Source organism: Chinchilla lanigera, unplaced genomic scaffold, assembly GCF_000276665.1.
Source record: "Chinchilla lanigera isolate Chin_1 unplaced genomic scaffold, ChiLan1.0 scaffold00032, whole genome shotgun sequence".
In the NCBI taxonomy this organism is placed as follows: domain Eukaryota; kingdom Metazoa; phylum Chordata; class Mammalia; order Rodentia; family Chinchillidae; genus Chinchilla; species Chinchilla lanigera.
The window spans coordinates 15,755,299-15,775,479 of NW_004955433.1; the positions used below are offsets into that span (position 1 = coordinate 15,755,299).

At 41.9% G+C, this 20,181-nt stretch overlaps 1 protein-coding gene across 3 annotated transcripts in view; it reads left to right on the top strand.

Annotated features, from left to right (window-relative positions):
• The window catches only part of Ccdc113 (coiled-coil domain containing 113), a 24,546-nt gene extending 4,378 nt beyond the window's left edge, over positions 1 to 20,168 (top strand). Inside the window, exons 4-9 of one of the 3 annotated variants that reach the window (XM_005388436.2) lie at positions 3,928 to 4,083; positions 5,406 to 5,486; positions 7,767 to 7,922; positions 12,253 to 12,360; positions 18,638 to 18,793; positions 20,064 to 20,168. In XM_005388436.2, coding sequence (XP_005388493.1) covers positions 3,928 to 4,083; positions 5,406 to 5,486; positions 7,767 to 7,922; positions 12,253 to 12,360; positions 18,638 to 18,793; positions 20,064 to 20,150 — 744 coding nt within the window. In that variant the 3' untranslated portion in view covers positions 20,151 to 20,168. The remainder of the gene's footprint in view (positions 1 to 3,927; positions 4,084 to 5,405; positions 5,487 to 7,766; positions 7,923 to 12,252; positions 12,361 to 18,637; positions 18,794 to 20,063) is intronic. The other 2 variants (XM_013516275.1, XM_005388437.2) reach the window with 2 other exon arrangements.
• Positions 20,169 to 20,181: the final 13 nt, after the last annotated feature.

Consider the following 20,181-nt stretch of genomic DNA (forward strand, 5'->3'; position numbering starts at 1 on the left):
ATTTATATATTCTATATAATAGTCCTTTGTTTGAGGAGTAGCTAGCAATTATTTTTCCTACTTGTAGGTTGTATCTTTACTCTGTTCCTTTACTGTGCAGAAGCTTTTTAATTTGATATGATCCCATTTGTTGATTCTTGGTATTATTTTATATGTCACTGGGGTCCTCTTCAGAAAGTCTTTGCGTATACCTTTGTCTTCAGCTTTCACTTATTTTGTCTTTCAGCAGACTAGGTGTTTCTGTTTTAATATTAGGTCTTTGATCCATTTTGATTTTAGTTTAGTGCACGGTGAGAGATATGGGTCTGGGTTCAATCTTTAGCATGTGGATAGCCAGTTTTTCAGCATCATTTGTTAAAGAGGCTATCTTTCCTCCAGAGAAAGTATTGGGGCCCATTGTGAAAGATAACTAGCTGAGTTCCTAGTGTTATTTGTGCATCCTTTATTCTGTTCCATTGGACCACAAGTCCTATTTATTTATTTATTTGCCTACATAATGCTGTTTCTAATCACGGTAGCTTTGTAACATAACTTAAAGTCTGGGGTTGCCATGCCTCTGCCTTGCTTTTGTTACTCAGAATTACTTTTGCTCTTCTGGTTCCATATGAATTTTAGGATTGTTTTCTCTAGTTCTGTTTTAAACTTTTTTAAGTGGAAAATTTCAGAAGTACTCAAAAGTAGACAGCTAGCACAACAAACCCCTGTGTATTCCACACCCAGATGCAACTTTTATCAATACATGGCCACTTTTGCTTTGTAGATGTCCCAGCAGCTTCCCTTCATGGTGCAGGGTTTCTATGAAGTGCACTGGATCGATCAGTCAGTGTTTACTAGAGAAACAGATGTAACATAGATACACAAATATATAAGAATTTACAAGACTGGCTTACAATGACCACCCACAGAGTCGATGAGGAAGAGTGCAGAGGGCATCTGCACACTGGAAACTGAGGGATCCAGGTGGAGGTCTGGAACTCACTGCAGTGTCCCATGTGAGTCCATATCAGGAGGCTAATGGGTCTGCAGTGGAAGGCTGAAGAATCTGCACTGGAAGCCAGGAGATGATGTCCGAGACAAAGGTGAGGACTGGAGCTCCTCTGAAGAAACAGAAGCAAATCTGTCCTCCTTCATTTCCCCTTTATACCATCCAGCTGACAAACTGCCTTAGGGTGGGTCTTCCACACCCTAAAGTGTGGTATTGCTGAGCCAATTTAGTTGAGCTTCTCTGACTCAAGTTGACACAATCAACCATCACATGAACCCTAGATGTATCATTTATGTGCAAATATTTTAGCATCTGTCTCTAAGATACATATTCTTTTTAAAAAAATAACTATAATAACCATGAGTATCCTCAAAACTTGATAATAATTCTTTACTAATACAGTTAGTGAAGTGGGCGGAAAAATCCCTGTCACCCTTCATATACATCGTGCATGATCACAGGCCTTGTCCTGTTGGAGACCAACATAACATCTTTCGATGGGTCCAACAAAGTCGGATTTCCTCCAGAGAAGACACATCCCTCTAATTCACTTGCCATGGCATGAAGTTGTTGGCTTGCATTTGAGAGCCATATTAAATGAAACGTAGGTACTTCTGTTCTAAGTTTTCCTGTTTCTATTTTTCCACTGAAAGGTGGACAGACATGGAATCACACTCATTGCCTTGAAATGGTCATATCAGTGGACTCATGTCTCGCACCGTAGAACCCCTGAATCATATAAGCTGAACTTTCCTTTCTCTTTCTCTTTGAACCTCTCTCCTCTTCTTTCTCTTTCCAAGCAATCACTGTCAAATTCTGGCAAGTCAAAGATGCTTAGGCTCTTAGGATCTTTGCTTGGTAGCATTGCTCTATCCTGGTAGATCACGTGGTGTACATGTCAATTGTGGCTACAGTGGCCAAAATAGGGCTACCCATGGACCTTGGCAAGACCTTGAAGAAGGACGGCATTTGTTTCAAGAATGGAAAAGAAGGGAACCCTGGGTAAGGTCAATGACATGAGCAAGGAAATAGAGATTGAGTAAGTCAACAAGACCTTGAGAGCCAGGCAGAGGAGTTTATCCCTGATGTCTTGAAAGCCTGGATCCCACTGAGGACAACTGACCAGGAGAGCATCATGTTGAAAGCAGCAGGTAAGGTGACTGATGTTCTAGCCTGTGAAGACGACGGGGCTGGGGAGAGACTGGAGCCTGAGGAGGGCCGGTGAAGACACTTTGGCTTCTTGGTGCCATGGGAAAGCCTGAACTAGTATGATTTGCTAGTCTGCAGCCATACTTATTTCTCATTTTGCCCTTTAAAATAGTGTGAATGTTTTGAGTCCAGCCTGGGAAACTTAGTAACTTAATGAGAACCTGTCTCAAAACAAAAAATAAAAAAGGGCTAAGGAGGTAGCTCAGTGTGAAGGTCCTGTGTTGATTCCCCCATGGCAAAAAAAAAAAGGTGTGTGTGTGTGTGTGGGTGTTTATTTCAAGGCAGTCTATATTTGCTGTAGAACATTTTAAAACACAGGAAATACAGGGAAGCTAAAGGGACATCCACAAATTTACCACCTTACTAGAAATAATCATTGCTAACCCTTGGACTTATGCCCTTCTATAGTTTAAATTATTTTCTTTGAATATATGAATTTTTTAAAAAGGCATCATAACTTTGTAACTATATTTTTGGCTCAGAAGTATTTTCCCTTGTCAACGTATAATAGTTCTTTTATCTGCAGAGGATATGTCCCAAGATGTCTGGTGGATTGCTGAAACTTGGTAGTATCAAGCCCTATATGTACTATGCTTTTCCCTGTACATACACACCTATGAAAAGGTTTAATTTATACATGAGGCTCAGTAAAAGGTTAATAATAACTAATAATAAAATAGAATAATTGTGACAATACATTGTAATAAAAGTGCCAGCATCATTACTCTTGCACTTTGGGGCCATTATTCATTACTTGAACACAAACATTGCAATTCCACCAAAGTCAATATGATATCTGAAATAACTACTAAGTGACTAATGGGAGGATAGCATATATAACAAGGGTACACTGGACAAAGGGATGATTTATGTTCCAGGCAGGATAGAGTGGGATGACTGAGATTTTGTCATACTTCTCAGAATGGTGTACAATTTAAAACTTAGAAATTACTTATTTCTGAAATTTCCCTATTTAATGTTTATGGAAGGCAGTTCTGCAGAAAGTAAAGATACAAATGGGTGACTTCTAAGTATATTTTTATTGGTATATGTTTGCAATACATAATACTTATAATCACCTTGGGGAACTAGTGCATATACATATCGCATCTTAATCATTTTCTTCCTCTTCCTCTCCTAGTCCTTCCCTTTCCCCCATCACAAATGCCCCTCCCATCCCTACAATGTCTACTTTCCTGTTTCCTGTCATATCTCTTTTATATTGCTCTTTATATTTTGGTTTTTCATATAAAAGAAACCATAGATTTAGCCTTTTGTGTCATATTTATTTCACTTAGCATTAGGTCCATTTGTACATTCATTTATAACATCTTTTTTAAAAAGTTACAGAAGTGTATGAGTGTTTTATCTCCTCACCAGTTCATCTCTTTAGATTTAACTGTGATTTATGATAAAAATATCATGCAGGTATTTGTGTGTAACATAACTCATAAAAGAGCAATAATATTCCGGATATGGAAATACACACTTAAAAGATGCCTGAAACTTTATTTTTATTTCTTTGCTCTTTTATGGAAGTTAGCTTTTGTGAGTCATGCTTTTTAATAATAATATTCATGTAGTCAGGCTTGTATATCAGGATATCTTTCTAGGACTAATAAAAAACATACAAAAGGAGAGATACAAGGAGGACTAGATAGGTAGATCTCCTGGGAGATATGTCCTTCAAAAAATTTTGGACACTATCTTCTTTTGTGTGCTGTCTTTCCTAGGCAATCATCGAAGAAGCTGAAATTCGATGGACTGAAGTTCAGAAAGCAGTGCATGAGTTTGAAAAAGATATTCTAAAAACCATATCCAAGAAGAAAGGGAGTATCTTGGCTACTCAGAAAGTGATGAAATACATTGAAGACATGAACCACCGGAGGGTGAGTTGGCAGGTGGTTAGAACTCCAGAAGGGAGGATGGAGTCAGACAGCAACACAGAAATGACCCACGTGAGGCAGCCTAGCTCCATTTGGTCCACCAGGAATGTTGCCCACATATAGAGATTCCTTGCATCCCCCAAAATGCGTCTGGGGGGCATTATTTTGTTCGTGCAGGTTTAAAATGCATGCTTACCAAGGCTAAAATCAATTAGGCTGGATGAATATTAGAGTATCTCAGATGGATTTCCTCTTTTGCATTGTTGTTATTTGTTTCAAGATGTAATGTATTTTCTTCAAAAGGATGTGAAGCAGAGCTAGTCAGGTGACTGCATGGAGCAGGACAGGTAAATCTCAAGCTTTCTCCATTTCCTTATTATAAGGAGACGGACCTCCTGTTAGCATGGGGAAGGAAGGTGAATGGGGAGGGTGTGCTTTCATTTCCAGAGACTCGATAGGATGTCAAGAGTTGGATCCTGGGGACAGTTAAGTAGGCTTATTAGCCCTAACATGCAGAGTAATAAAAATTCTGTAAACTATCAGAATTTAAGTAAACTTCCTTTGGGTAACAGACCAAAGAATCATGAGATCATTTCACTAGGAAAGTCCCCTACAGGAACACTCTACCTAAATAATCTTGCATTTAAAAGCAATGTAGGGCAATGGAGTAGATGTGTTTTTAGCAATGTAAGATGCTGCCAAAGTATTTTCCAAAAGTTATTCTATTTTACATCCCTACTAGAAACACATGAGAGTTCCAGTTGCTCTACATCATCATCAGCATTTGGTGTTATTATTAATTTTTATGTTAGAAATTCTAGTGTGTAGTATGTACCTATTTGGTTTTATTTTTCTAATTTCGAATAGTATTTTTAAAATTCTATTTCCTGTCATATGAATATGTTAGTTGTGAGATGTTTAAATATTTTGTCCATTTTATTGGGTTGTTTGCTTTTTCTTACTGAACTATAGGTGTTCTTTATATATTCAGAATATACATACATTATTATACATAAGTTAGTGAATATTTTCTCCCATTTTGTGGCTTGCTGTTTATGTAAAGGGGTCTTTTGATGAGTAGTAGTTTTAAATTTTAAAAAAGACCCAAAAATAAAAGTAATGTAAAATGTGCATGGGGCAGGCTCAATTTCCTCTGCACCTCATGATTGAAGTGAATGCCACCACAACACCAACTTGGAAAGAAGTAAAAGGGTGTGAAAATAAATAAATGAATGTTAGGGCCAAGGTTTGCTTTGCAGCCACAGATCTACTTTTCAAACCAACTGAGAAAAAGAAGTTGATTAACATCTGCCTCTGTCTTTTAGGATAATATGAAGGATAAATTACGTTTGAAAAATGTTTCTCTCAAAGTTCAGAGGAAAAAAATGCTCTTACAATTGAGGCAGGTATGTGGTCCTCCCCTTCCCTGCCTTTTCGTTCCTTCCCTCCTTTGGTTGAATGATAGTGCCTCCCTCCAAGATGTCCCTGTCCTAATCCTTGAAATCCATAAATAAGTTGTCTTACATAGTAAGTGATTAGTTTAAGGACCTCGAGATAAGGAGATGATCTTGTATTACCTGACTGGGCCCAGTGTGGGCTCTGTCCTTATCAGAGAGAGGGAGAATGGTGAGAGAAGATATGATAAAGGAAGCAGAGATCATAATAAAGGACTTATAACAGAGGAAGGGGCCAAGAGCCAACGGATGTAGGCAGCCTCTGGAATCTTGAAATAGGAAGCATTCTAGATCCACTAGAAGAAAAGCAGCCCTTTCAACATCCTGATTTTAGCTCTAAAAACCACCTCAGACTTCAGACTTCAGAACTGTAAAACAATTTACACCTGTATTTGCATTATTTTCAGTGGTCAAGTTTGTGGTAATTTGTTATAGCAACTGTAAGAAACTTGTACCATTTTTATGCAGGGGTTTTCTGCAGATAGGGTTGTTTGGGTTAAAAGATGCTCATGAAACACTTGGCCTTTGGGGGAGTGTATCTGGGATGGCACAGTAATACTGTGGTTTGGTGACTCTTTGAGCAGCTGATGCTAAGGACTCTGGGGTAAAGGCAATAAGGCAGATGTGGCTCAAGGTCTCCAGAGTGATATGTAGCTCCATCCTTTTCTTGCTCAGTGTTTTTATCATGAATTCAAACATGATCACTGATGCCATGTGTATCAGAGGTGGCCACAGAGAGTGACACAAAATTAGGCAGGAGAATTAACATGTCTAGGGGATCCTGCTTGATTAACTCAGGATCCCGAAAGACCTCAACAAGCTGAGACAACTTTAAAAACATGACTAAGAACAAATGTAAGACCCTCCACTTCAATCCTCCCAAATATCTGTACAAGTACAGGCTGACTCAGCCTCTGAGTACCCGATAAAGTCACTTCAGCTGGAGGCAACGCTGGGGCCCAAGTGGCTCTCCTAAAAACACAGTGCCCAGCCCAAGGAAGGACTGGCCTTAGCCCTGCTCTGTTCTGAGCAGACTCAACCTGTAGGTTTGTGTCCCAGTGTGAGTGGCATACTTGAAAGAATGAGTTCTAGAAAGAAGAGTTTGGGTGGAATGAAGGATGATGTCAAGAGGAATGGGAAACACAACGCAAGGCCTGGGACCAATGGGTTCAACTGCAGAGGGTGCAGGAGGGCCGAGATTACTGTCTCCAGCTTCTGAAAACTGCAGTGAGAAGAGCCAACACACCGATGGGGAGGGCACTGAGGGCAGCGCTGGGGCTGGAGGTGTCAGAGAAGGAATTTCAAATTCAGTGTAAGACAGAATCTTGCCTCAGTAGAGCTGCCTGTGGCTGGTGAGTTCCTGGTCCTCAGGGGTTCATGCGGGCTCAGGCATCTTGAAGAGGGCCTGGCATTTGACATGGGGAGAAGATGGATGACCTTGAGCCTGCACGCAGTTGCTGCTCCAAGATGACCCAGACGTGGGCCCTGTCTTCTTAAGACTGGGAGGAGTGGGTTAGGGAGGGAGTAACAAGGGCCACAGCCTTAAGCTGCCAGAGGCTCAATGGAGAGAAGTGCGGAGAGCAGGCTGGAAACATTGGTGCAGGAGGGATGGGTTGACTTGGGCTTAAGGAAAGTGTGTTGTTTGGGGAAGGAGAAGAAGCACAGTCCCCAGGGCTCATGGGTGCAAGCAGAGCAGTGGGGTGGGGAACTATAGCAGGGTGCAGGGCGGGCTACTGCGACTGCAACGGTAAGATGGCAGGGGCTTGGTGGGTCAGGGGAGGTGGGGCTGGTCAAGGAGGGAACCCCGTAAACAAAAACACCCACCCTGCAAAAATATAGAGTCGAGGGGAGGGGGGAATTCACTGGCTGCTTTTTCTGGATTTCAGATTTTAAAAATGCCTTGTAAATGGCCTGATTCCCATTCTTCCTTCACAGCCTGGCTTAAGCACCCCTGCCCCTGGGAAGGTCCCTGGCCTGGCCAAGGGGCTTCTGTGTCCTCCTGCCCATATCCCTGCAACCACACTGTTGAGACACCATTGCCTCAGCACCTACAGGCATCTGTGCACCCTCATGTGTTCACCCAAATCCCCAGAGCCTAGCACCGTGCCTGTTCCCAGCAGGTACCCAGTACGCCTGTCAAATGACCGGATAACTTAGCCTCACCAGGTTGCAAGGTGTGTGCCTGCCATCGGAAGCCTCGCCTGAAATACCCTCTTTTCTTCTGAGCTGTAGAAGGAAGAGGTAGGCGAGGCCCTCCACGAAGTTGATTTTCAGCAGCTGAACATCGAAAACGCTCAGTTCTTAGAGATGATTGAAGCAAAGAATCAAGAACTGATTCAGCTGAAGCTGGCATCTGGCAACACCCTGCAGGTCCTCAGCACCTACAAAGTAAGGCCCACCCAGTGTCCGGCACCCCCACAAGGCTTCCTGCACCCTCCTTCCTGGCCGCGGGGAGGTCCCTGTGCACACTGCAGTTTCACCCAGCGCTTAGGTGTCCCTCCCTGTCCCCCATTTGTCTTGACAAAGCCATGCCTTCTAAAGTTCCCTGAGTGCCCCCAAACCCTGGCTGCACCTGAGAACCACCTGGGGTGCTTTTTCTCTTTAAAAAAATATACCCATGCCCGAGTCTCTGACACCCCTCCCCCACTGAAATAAAGGGTGAGGGCCATGTGCTTTGTTTTGTTTTAATTCCCCAGGTGATTTTTATGCACAATATTTTGAAAGCTAACCACATTTAGGGCCCTGGTTAATTTAGGCATATATTAAGTACTTCCATGCTTAAAAGCTTGTGAAAAAAAGTTTTCCCTATAAACCAGAAAGCTAGTAAATTATTTATCACCCAAATGCAATGCTTTCGAGAAAGAGAGAAGAGGCACTATTAATAATTAAGCAGGAATAGTCGGCATGAAAAAGACCTGTCCCCAGCAGACCAGACCTACCTGGTCACCCTCTAGCGACCACCTAACCCGGCTGTCAGCAGACTGTGTATTGTACTAGGGAGTGCTGAACTATATCCCTCACCCATTTTAATTTTATTTTGAGACAGGGTCTCATTAAGTTGCCCAGCTTGGGCTTGAACTTGTGATCCTTTTGCCTTAGCCTCTTGAGTAGCTGGGTTCCAGCTCAGTTACAATTTTACTGTCATCAATAAAACATTTATAGGAATTTGGTTTTGTTTTTTTCTCTTATTGATATAAGTAACTACATAATATCCACAATTTTGCCTCTGGGCCTGCAAAGCCTAAAACATCTAATATGTGTTTCTTTATATAAAAAATTTGCTGACTCCCAGTCCAGTGCCCAGGTGGCAGTGGTGTCCATGGGCCTAGGGAGCTCACAGGCGGGTCATTTGGCCCACACAGTATTATTTAAAACTGTGAATTGAATACGTTCAGACCAGGCTGTGTTTCATGTTTTTCTCTTTACATATGGAAAAGCCAAGTCTGAAAGATGCAGAGTACCGTATTTGCCATCCAAGCCCCACATTGGTGACAAAGCTAGGACTCCCAGCTCGGTGTATGTCTCACTCGACTGCCTTCCCCTGGCCGAGAGCAGGTAGAAAATACTGTGCCAGCATTCTGACACTTATGTGTCATAATTGTCCAACAGATCATCTGCTTGTAGCTTATCTCATCCATACTTAGTATCTGATCACTCTTATCTCAAGATGAAGCCAGTCCCCAGGACTCCCAGGCCTTCGCAGTCTGGAGAGCTGGTAGCACCCAGCAAGGTCACACTGGGCCTTGATCTTATCCTGTGTGTCAATTAAGTAGCACCAGGCCTGTCTGGTCTTGTGGGGTTTGGGGAGTGGAGAAGCTACTAGTTCATAAAATGAAACTTCCAGGTTGCAGGCCTGAGCTCTGTAGGGCGGGTCTGAACTCATGATGCTGATTGGTTGCAGTACTGGGGTGGCAGAGATGTAGGCCACAGCTGGCCAAACAGGAGCCAGTCTGGTCGGAATCCTAGTGGCCAGTGTGCTATAGGCCTGTTCATGTGACAGTAAGCAGATGGGGGAGGGCAGGGGCACATAATGTGCCCCACAAGAGTCTGAAGGTGACACACATGATAGGGTAAGACAGAGACGGGAGCTCTTCTTCCTCATCCCACTTCTCAGAACCCTTGTGACGTGTAGAGTTGGACCTCACCTGGGATTAAATAGTGCTCTGCTATGGGAGGTGCTTCATCTGGCCAAGATACTTCACCTGTCAGATGTGAGTGTGTCTGGACACAGGATGGAGTTTTGTCTGGTTTGGGTTGTGTCCCCAGCCCTGAGGACAGGGCGTGGTCAGAGCTGGTGCTCAGACAATATTGTGCAAGGAACACTAGCAGCTTAGGTGTGTGTTTGGTTGGGGTGGGAGGGTGACAGGAGAGGCCCCTGCGATATAAGCATCAAACACCCAAGGGTGAGACTTGTTAAAAACATGAAGAATGACTTTCCTCTATTAGAAGAAGCACCAATACTTACAATATGCCAGGCACAGGGCCAAATACTGAGGGTACAGTACTTATAGCACAAGACACACATGACCTTCTCTGACTTTTCTGAGTCAGAGTGGGACCTTTTTCTCTGATGTTATGCCCTCCAGCCTGCCTGGTGTTGTCTGGTAGAGTGAAATTATGTGACTACAGCAGCAATGAGTCACTCTCAACTAGCTAAATTAGTGACTGGGGGCCTGCAGAAAGTGGTATTCTAAGTTGTGGCCAGACTCCGTCCCTGGTGCATGCCCTGCATAATCTGGTCAGGACTATGTGTGGCAGCTTTGGTCACTTTCTGCCTGTTACATGATTAGATCATGATAGATGGGTCTGACCTAATCTCATGAGGCTGGTGAAAGCAGTTTCTCTGGAAGAGGAAGTCAGAGATATGAAGCACAAAGGGAATTTGGGGGGCCGGAAGTTCTCTGTTCGTGCTTGAAGATAGAGGAGGTCACATGGGAGGGACTGAGAGTAGCCTCTAAAAGCTGAAAGCCACCTCCTGACGGCAGTCAGAAAACCAAAAAAAACAAACAAAAACCCCAGGGACTCAGGGCTACAACCTCAAGAAAATGCATTCTGCCAACAAGGAGTGGGCTTGGAAGAAGACCTGAACCTCAGATAAGAACCACAGTCCCTGCCGACACTTTGAGCTCAGTCCGGTGGGATTGTGAGCAGAGAATCCAGCCACACTGCACCAGACTTCTGACCCATAGAAAGTTCTGTTGCTTCGAGCCACAAGGTCTGTGATCATTTGGCACCCTACGTGCCTTTTTGGCAGTAGCCAAAAGTGACTGACGTCTCAATGGATCATCACATGCTTCGCTCTCTCCACAGCTTTGTGAAGACCCTGCCCCAGCAGAGCCAATGGTCGCCTGGCCGTGGCCCTGCGTTCCATTCTCTCCTTCCCTGCATCTTCCCTCTGCTCTTCTGTCCTCCCACCTGAATGGCTGGTGGCGGCAGAGTCCTGCTGTGCCTCTCTGCCCTGTAGCTGTCCCCTCATCTGATCTCTTAAGTGAGCTCAGGACATTGAGTAGGAAACCAGCCTTACAGGTGTGGGGCTAGAAGGAGGGGCGGGTGCAGGCCCCAAGGTTTTAAGGTCTCCCAGGCGGGTGGCTCCAGGCTCTCTTGCTGTATCTAAGTTTTGACACCCTAAGCTTGCTTACCTCTTCTCTCTCCTTTTAGATCGCCTCCCTCAGGTTCTTTCCTTAGGTTGGACTGTTCCTCTTTTGCCTCCTCCTGGAGCTATGCTCGATGCATCTTTTCAGCTCTCTTTCCCCTATCCTTCCCAGGACAACCTTCTCCAATCCCTGTCCTGGCATCCAGACAGCTTGACAAGCTGCAGTTTTACCAGTCTTCTCGCAGTGATCTGACTGCCTGTTACCTCTGTCTGGACTGTGACAGCCAGGGGCTATGTTGTTTCACTGACATGCCTGATGCAGGGTGGGCTCCCAGGGTTCCCAGGGTTCCCAGGGTGAGTGAGCTCCGTGAAATCAGTGGCCTTTCCCTGGGCCCAGTCCTCGGCCAAGCAGAGCACTTCCCGACTTCTCTGGCTGATCCTTGCTGAGGGAAAGTGATTCAAATCTAGGAAACAGGGACCTGGGGGATCTGGTAGAGGGCAGATTATGGAAGGGAAATCTTTGAGGAAGCTTCTGCAGGACCCCCACCCGCACCCCAAGCAAGCCAGACCTCTTGAGCCAACTGAAACAGTGAAGGGGCCCATGAGCCAGGGAATCACACTTGCTGTGTTCAGATCTTGGCTCCCCCATCTCTGTGAACTTGAGCAAACTGCTTCACCTCCGTAAAAGCCAGTACTCTCTGCTGTAAGTGGGTATAGCAGTAGCACCCACCTGCTATGGAGTGTTTCTCCCTCACCATCCTAGAGAGGTAGTTGTGAGCTGTGTGTCAAGTGTGTCCTCCCTATGCCAGGCACTGCACTCAGCTTTCTATGGATATGTCCTGTCAGCCTCCTACAAGGCAACCAGACCAAGCTTTGAGAAGTCTGGGACTTGCCCAACGTTTCCCTTAGTAAGAAAGGATTTGGGTCTTGGTGAATCTGACCACTCTGCCTCTCCGGCTGAGGGCAAGATCCTAAGGGCCTCTCCTGCACCACTGTTGCTCAGAGACTAGGCTCCTGAAAGCCTGAGCACCTGTGGGAAAGGCAGACCAGGGTTTCTTTGCCTGTGCTTCTTGCAGTTCTTCGAGGTCCTCTTAGCTCAAGACTTGCTGTGTTGATGTGTTTCAGAACAAGCTCCACCAAGCAATGGAAATGTACAACAATTTGGACAAGGAGATCTTGCTGAGACATGAACTGCTTGAAAAAATTCAAAGAGAAACCCTACAAGTAGAGGAGGTAGGAGAGGAAAAACAGAACATTTGTCCCCTTCTGTCTGCAAGGGCTTCAGTCGGGGTCCTCTGAGACCTATGACACATTAGTTATTTATTGAAGAAGCCTACACCACAAAAATCAAAATAGCTCTGAGTCATCAAATAGATATGCAGCCCAGTCATGCTGCAGTTACTTTTGAGTGAAGTGCTAGAGTCAGCTAACAAATTAAAAATTTCATGGGATCTAAGTAACACCTAAGAATCCCCTAATTGACCAATAAAATACAATATTTAAAGTTCAGTGTCAAAAAATGTATACTCTTTATGTGACTGCCTAACTAATATGAGAGAAAGTTCACAGGCCAAAATGTTTTACACAGAGAAGAGAGAGTGTGGCCTCTTTAAAGATGTAACCGTCCACTGGTACAGTGGATACACACAGGTTGAGCAGCCTATCTCAGGGACCAACTAAGGAATAGTGGCCCCCAGGGCCTGCGGTCAGTGGGAAAAGGTAGGCAGAATCAGCAAGTCATTTTCCTGAGCATATGTAGCTGAATGCACATACAACTTTTCCTGAAACTTTGAGATAAAATTTAACATAAGATACGATTCAAAGAGGATCCTTTTAGGAGGGTACAGGAGAAAGCACTGGGCTCAAAGTCAGAAAGCCTGGTCTCCGTTTGGTGCTGCTGGCTTCCAGCCTTGCACGGGCCCTTGAATAAGATCAGACTTTTCCACGTGTGTGAAATAGAGGACGCAGCCTTTGTGGGGTGAACCAGTGGGTCCACACATAAAGAGATTTTGTCAACTGCTGAAGCTATTAATATAGTTGTTAGGGTGATTATCTTGAGTGGGTCTGAAGCAGCTCCATCAGCATGTGTGGCCCCAAGCCTGCCTGCAAGAGCCAAGAAGCCACAGGGTCACTCCATGTGACCCAGTTTTGTCATGTCATCTACATCATAGCCTTTTTTTTTTTTTTTTAGTACTGGGGATTGACTGCAGTGTCTCTGCACTGAGCTATACCCCCACCCTTTTTATAGTTTTGTTTTGTGACATCTCAATAAGTTCCTAAATTGTCCAGATGGGCTTGAATTTATGATCCTCCTGTTTCAGACTCACAGAGTGCTGGGATTACAAATGTGCCCCACCACCGCTGGCGGCACATCACATCTTTTATGGAGAATAACATCCTCTACAAAAAAAGCCAGCTTTTTTTTTTTTAAGGAAAAGTCTCACTATATCATCCAGGCTGGATTTGAACCCACAGCGATCCTCCTGCCTCAGCCTCTCAAGTGCTGGGATTACAGCATTTTTACCACACCTGGCCTCAGCTGTTAATCTTATTGCTTTTTTATTGTTTTTTCTCTTAAATGTGATGAATTATTTTCTTTTGCTGTTTTCAATATTTTTTCTTTGCCTTGTCGTGAAACATTTTGAGTGTGATGTGTCTGGGGCTAGATTTCTTTGCATATATCCTACTTGGAGTTTATTGACTTCTTTGTGTGTGTAGCTATTTTTTTTAAAATCAAATTTAGGGAGTTTTTGGTTTTTTGAGTCTATGGATATTTTCTTTTCCTTTCTCTTCTGTTATGTCCTTTACATGTGTGTTGGTACACTCAGTGGTATTCTATATTTCCCTGAGTCTATTCCTTTTTGCTTTTTTCTCTCATTTTTAGTATTGTATAATTGTCTATCAGCCTGTCTTCATCTACTGATTCTTTCTTCTGATGGTTTAAGCCTACTGTTGATTTCCATCTAGTAAAATTTTCCTTTTAGTTATCATATTGAAAAAGATCCTAGATGTTCAATTTGGTTGTCTTAATTTCTATTTTTTATTTATATTCTCTGTTTGATGAAACATTATCATACATTCCTTTAAGTCTTTAAAGTTTTTTTTATTTTTTATTTTTTTTTTAATTTTAGAAGTAAAAGAACGAAAACATTGTACTACTGACTTCTATCACTTTATTGAAAGGAACAGTTAATGATTAATTATTTTGATTAATCTTGCATGTTGACCACTAAGTCTTTAAAGTTTGAATAGCTTTGAGTCTTTACATAGCTGCTCTGATCACTGTCTGCTATGTCTACCATCTGGACTTTCCTAAAGGCAGTTTATTTTGCCTGTGTGTATTACGCTTTTCTCTTTCTTTGCCTATCTTATAATTTTTGTTGAAAGGTGTACATTTTAGATAATATATAGTGATTGTGGGAAATCACCTACCCTCGGGCTTGTCATTGTTTAGTGAGTTGGCAGGACTAGGTCATTAAAGCCCGCCGTCCCTGCTGCTCGTATCCTCTGATACTGATCCTTAGAGGGTGCAGGTGTGGTCATGGATATGGTAACCCTGACAACCAGGGATGAGTGCTGTTTCAGGTGAGTTCTCCTTAATAACTGGTCTTCATTTTTAACCAGCTCTCGGATGATACAGTGACCCAATTACTTTGTGAAGCAAGAAATTAAAAGGCAGTACTTGGTAAGGTAGATTCAACGTCATAAAATGTTAGTCCTCTTTAAACTGACTCATGAAGTAATGCTATTCCGGTGAAAATACCAACAGAGATTAAAGTCTAAATAAACTGACTCAAAAATTTCTTTGGAGAAATAAGTGAATATCCACAAAATTGTTAATATGTAAGTAAGAGGGCTAGATCTTTCAGATTCTAAATATGTTATGAATTAATTATTAAAAACATGTTAATTAATAGACCAAGTTCAAAGAAAAATATATAAGGTCCTATAGTTAGCCCAAAATAGATCATATATGATGTGTGTGTGATCAAGTGTCTGATGACGTTTTGGTATTGATATCTTTTTGATAAAAGTGGTATTGCATTAAGCAAAGGGCAGCTAGATATTTTTTTGTTTTGTTTTGTTTTTTTCTTCTGATACCAGGACTCAAACTCATGACCTTGCGCTTGCCAGGCAGGCGCTGTGCTGCTGAGCTAAATCTCCACCCCCTAGATATTTATTTATTATTTTTTTTTTGGTTTTTCTCTGGTACCGGGAACCGAACTCACGACCTTGCACTTGCCAGGCAGGTGCTTTTGCCGCTGAGCTAAATCCCCAGCCCCAGCCCCTAGATATTTGAATAAATGATTAGGTGTACTCAGTAGCAATTTACAAAAAAATAAAGTTGGAACTATATCGTATACTGAAATTAAGTCAGGTATATCAGAGATTTAAATGTAAATGATAAAATTATTGATGCCCTTAAAAAATGGGAAGATTTTATTATAATGTTGGAATGAGGAAACCTTTCAAAAAACATAAAAACATGAAATCAGTAAAGTCAGCTGTATAGAACTGAAAACTTTTCTGCAAAGCAAAAACTATAAGCAAAGTTAAAAGATAATTGGAAAATATATCTAACACCACAAGGAATTAGTGGGGGTGCTGGGGATTGAATCTGTGACCTCACAAATGCTAGGCAAGTGCTCTACCACTGAACTACATCCATAGCCTTTTAAAATTTTTTATTTTGAGGTAGGTTCTTGCTAAATTGCCCAGTTGGCCTTTAACTTTTGATTCTCTTGCCCTAGCCCCTTAAGTACCTAGAATTACAGGTGTGGACCACCACATCCAGTTACAAGGAACTACCTATTTTTAAAAATTTTTTGCAAACTAATAAGAATAAATGAACTACTAGAAAAAACAAGGTTTTAAACAATGTGCAGGAAAGCTAAAAACTCTCAAACAGATAAAAATATTCTATCTCATAATGTGAAGGATCCGAAATGAAGCTGTAACAGGATATTACTTTCTCTCTAGATTAACAAAGGTTATAATTGATAAGAACAAGATGAGCAAAGAGGGGGAACTGGCAGTCGCAACCGTTGCTGCAGAAATGTAATTTAGTTGGTCATTATGGAGGGCAATTTAGCACTAATTAGCAAACACAAACATGTACATATGCTTAGGGCAAGGTTTCTCAACTGAGGCACTACTGACATTTTGGGCTGGATAATTTTTTCTTTTGGAGGGAATGGCTTGGATAGTGTAGGGATGTTTAATAACATCCCTGGCTTTATTCTACCAAATGGTAGAAGGATCCCCCCAGCTGTGACAAACATTTCTTCAGACATTGCCAAATGTCCCTTGGCAAAATCACCTCTGGTGAGAACCACTAGAACAAGCAGCTTCACTCTAAGTAGTTGGTCCTACTGATAAACTTGCATATTTACAACGTGACTATTTTCAGAAGATTAGTAGTTGCAGCATTATTTGTTATAGTAGCAAGAGATGGGAAAGCTAAGTGACTCTTCATGGGAGACTCCTTAATTTATGATATACACCCAAGGAAAATCATGCAGCTGTCAAAAATAATGCATAAATCATTCACTGATACAGAGGAAGCTTCAAGATTTGAATGAAAAAAAAAGCTAGATTAATAAAAGTGAATAGAATATGCTACCTTTTGCGTCAAAAAAGAGAAACATTCCTCACAGTAGGAAAGAATCCTTTGCACCTAACTTGTACTGTGAGTAACATTTTGGTCATTCTTTCAAGATCATGATGCACAGTATGTTGACCATGGTTATTCTCTATTTTGTTATTATGAAATTTTATTTTTTCATAAAACAAAAGTGTTTTATATTTTCTTTATTAATATCTACTTGTATTATATTAAAATAAAATAGAAAAACAGAAAAAAAATACATGTTTTATTGGCTTGATTCTCTGGAAGGCTATAGAAAACCTCAAAGTACTATATGCTTCTGGAAAGACTTCCATGAGTGGGGTGCAGGGTGGTAATGGGAGCTTGTCACCTGAACTTTAGACTATTTAAATGGAGAATCCCAAAATGATATTGCATTTTGATGTAGTGTTGCAAGTCTTTCATGCCCTCAACGTTTTCATTTAAGATTTTGTTTTTAGGACTAAAAGTAAAGATGTTTGAACTTTTTTGTGTGTGGTTCCAGCAACCGAACTCAAGGGCTTTGCACTGAACCACATCCCCAGCCTCCTTTTTTTTTTTTTTTTTTTTTTTTGGGTGGTGCTGGAGATCAAACCCAGTGCCTTATGCATACAAAGTATGAGCTTGACTACTGAGCCACTTCCCCAGCCCTCCATCCTCTTTTTTAAAAAAAAATTTTTTTGAGACAGAGTCTTACTAAGTCACTAAGAGCTCATAACCCTCCTGCCTCAGCATCACAATGTGCTGGGATTACAGGCACGCACTGCCACACTGGCCTGAACGTGTTATTTTTCCAAATGTGTTGCCTACACAAAACAATTGGTAGGATAAAAATTGAAAGGACAATGCTAATTTTTAAAAATCCACTCAATTAAAAGGACTAGTTAAAAAAAAAGGGACTAATTTTACTGTGATAATTTTTTTAAAAATTAAAAAGACACTCATCACAAAATTAAATTATCATAGGTTCCAGTAATTCTTTTGGGTAATGACCAAAAAAATTGAAAGCAGAGACTTGAATAGGTATTTTTTGTATACCCATATTTATAGCTGCATTATTCATAGTAGCCAAGAGGTAAAAGAAACCTAGTGTTCATTATGGACAAATAGATGAACAAAATGTCTTATATATATACACGATGGACATGCCTTAAGAGGGAAGGGCATTTTAACATGTGATAAACCTTGAGAACATTATTCTGAGTGAAATAAACCAGTCAAGAAAGGATGGATACAGTATGATTCCACTTACATGAGATACCTACAACAGTCAGTTCACAGCATCAGAAAGAATAGTGGTCACCAGGAGCTTTAAGGAAGGGACAAGGAGAGTTACTGTTAAAGGGGTTAGAGTTGCAGTTTGGGGAGATACAAGAGTTCTGGAGATGGGTGGTGATGATGGTTTTACAACAATGTGAGTATACTGAATGCTAGTGAAGTGTATGCATAAAATAGAAAATCTTGTTATGTGTATTTTATAACAATAATAAGACAGGAAAATGAGTTGAGACTGATGAAATAAAAATATACTTAAATATAATTTTTCATACACAAAAAACAAATCAAAATAAGTATATTCCTTAATAAAGGAAAGGAAGAAAGAAAATAAGAAAAGGATAGGAAGAGAAGGGAAAGAAGGGAAGGAAAGGAAGGGAAAGACTGGTGTTTCTGAACCACATTAAAACATCACAATCTGAGAGAGAGAGAGAGAGAGAGAGAGAGAGAGAGAGAGAGAGAGAGAACATTGTGATTTCCCTACCCTTTGCAAATTTCACCATTATTCTTAGAACTACACTGAGACTGTGGGGAGAAATAGTAGGACCAGCAGGTCCTCAAAGCAGAAGCTACTGAGGCTCCCTGGGTAATCTTTCCGTCCCAACCCAGGACCGAGCCAAAGCAGAGGCTTTGAACAAGAAATTGCGGAAGCAGATGGCTGAGTTCCGGGTGCCGCCGGTGATGACGTATGTCCGGGAGAAGATCTTAAATAAGGACCTGGAGAAGACCATCAAGATGTGGGAGCGGAAAGTGGAGATTGCGGAGGTGAGTCACCCCAAGATGGACCTGAGCCTCGTTGTCTCAGCCTTGTCGATGGGATTGGCCAGTCTTCTGTGCCATCAACTTTTTTGTCTAGAATTTTGATTTTTGGCTAACAGTATAGAGGTGTTTGGACATAGTAGGTCTGTGAGAAATTTCAGCAGTTGCTTTAACTACTAAACCAAAATGAAGGGTGATTTTAAAAAAATTTTTTTCCTTGTTAGGGACAGTCTATTGAGGTATTGGGGAGACACTCTAGTAATATTGTGTTTTTAGTTGCTTGTTAATGAATTCTAGAAACTTTTGAACCTTTCTGCACTGTGGGTAATTTAGTTTTTGCTACTGTATACATGAAAAAGTCAGCTTTTTAAATAAAAAATAAAATAAGGGATTTTTAATATCACTTAAAAGCCAGTTCCAAGTGTTTATATAGTTGCTGTGAGTCTTCAAGCTTCTAACTAATCCTGTAGCCTTTGAATATGGTGCAGAACACACAGAAAATCCCTGGTTCCTTGTGAGCTGCAGAAGAGATATGAGCAACATGAAAACAACACGTTTGTTTCAGAAATAAGGAGCACACCAAGATTGCCACAGCCAGGTCACACACTGAGGTCTATAAAAGACATCATTAGTGTAGTTTAAAACCTAGCTAGAGAGCTGGATGCAGTGGCATCTGCCTGTAATCCCAGCTACTTGAGAGGCTGAGACTGAAGGGTGGCAAGTTCAAGGCCAGCCTGGGCAAGTTAGTGACTTAGACAGACTCTGATTCAAAGTAAAATAAAAAATAAAATGGACCAGGATGTAGCTGTGGTAGAGCTTATGCCTAGTGTGTGAAGCCCTGGGTTCAATTCTCAATACCTCGATAATATCAACAAGCATGACCAAAAAAACCCCAATCAGGGTGCTTGGGAAATGAGCTCGGCGTTTCACATCTGGGTCCTGGCACCATTTTCCATGTTGCTTTCTCCTTTTGCTGTGGTCACTTGGTGCTAGGCAGTAAATTAGGTGTCAAACATGGGCCCATTGGTCTGGAACCGCAAAGTGGCACAGAATTGTAGCAAAACCCTGCACTTTCTTTCTTCACTGAACAGAAATACATGCTTCAGAAGAGTCTCCCCGGTGGCTCCCACCCTGGTGGCCCCTGCCCAGCGCATGCAGGATAGGGCTCTGCCTCCCACAAAGTCACCTGTACCAGCAGCAGGGCTGTATGAGAGCTGCATTCGGAGTGGACACACCAAGTGACCTTCTTCCCCTCCCCCTCTTTCATTTTTTGCAGATGTCCTTAAAAGGCTACCGCAAGACTTGGAATAGAATGAAAATAACCAATGAGCAGTTGCAGGCAGATTTGCCCCCTGGGAAATAACCAGGGTTAGGCCACAGCTTGCAGACAAGAA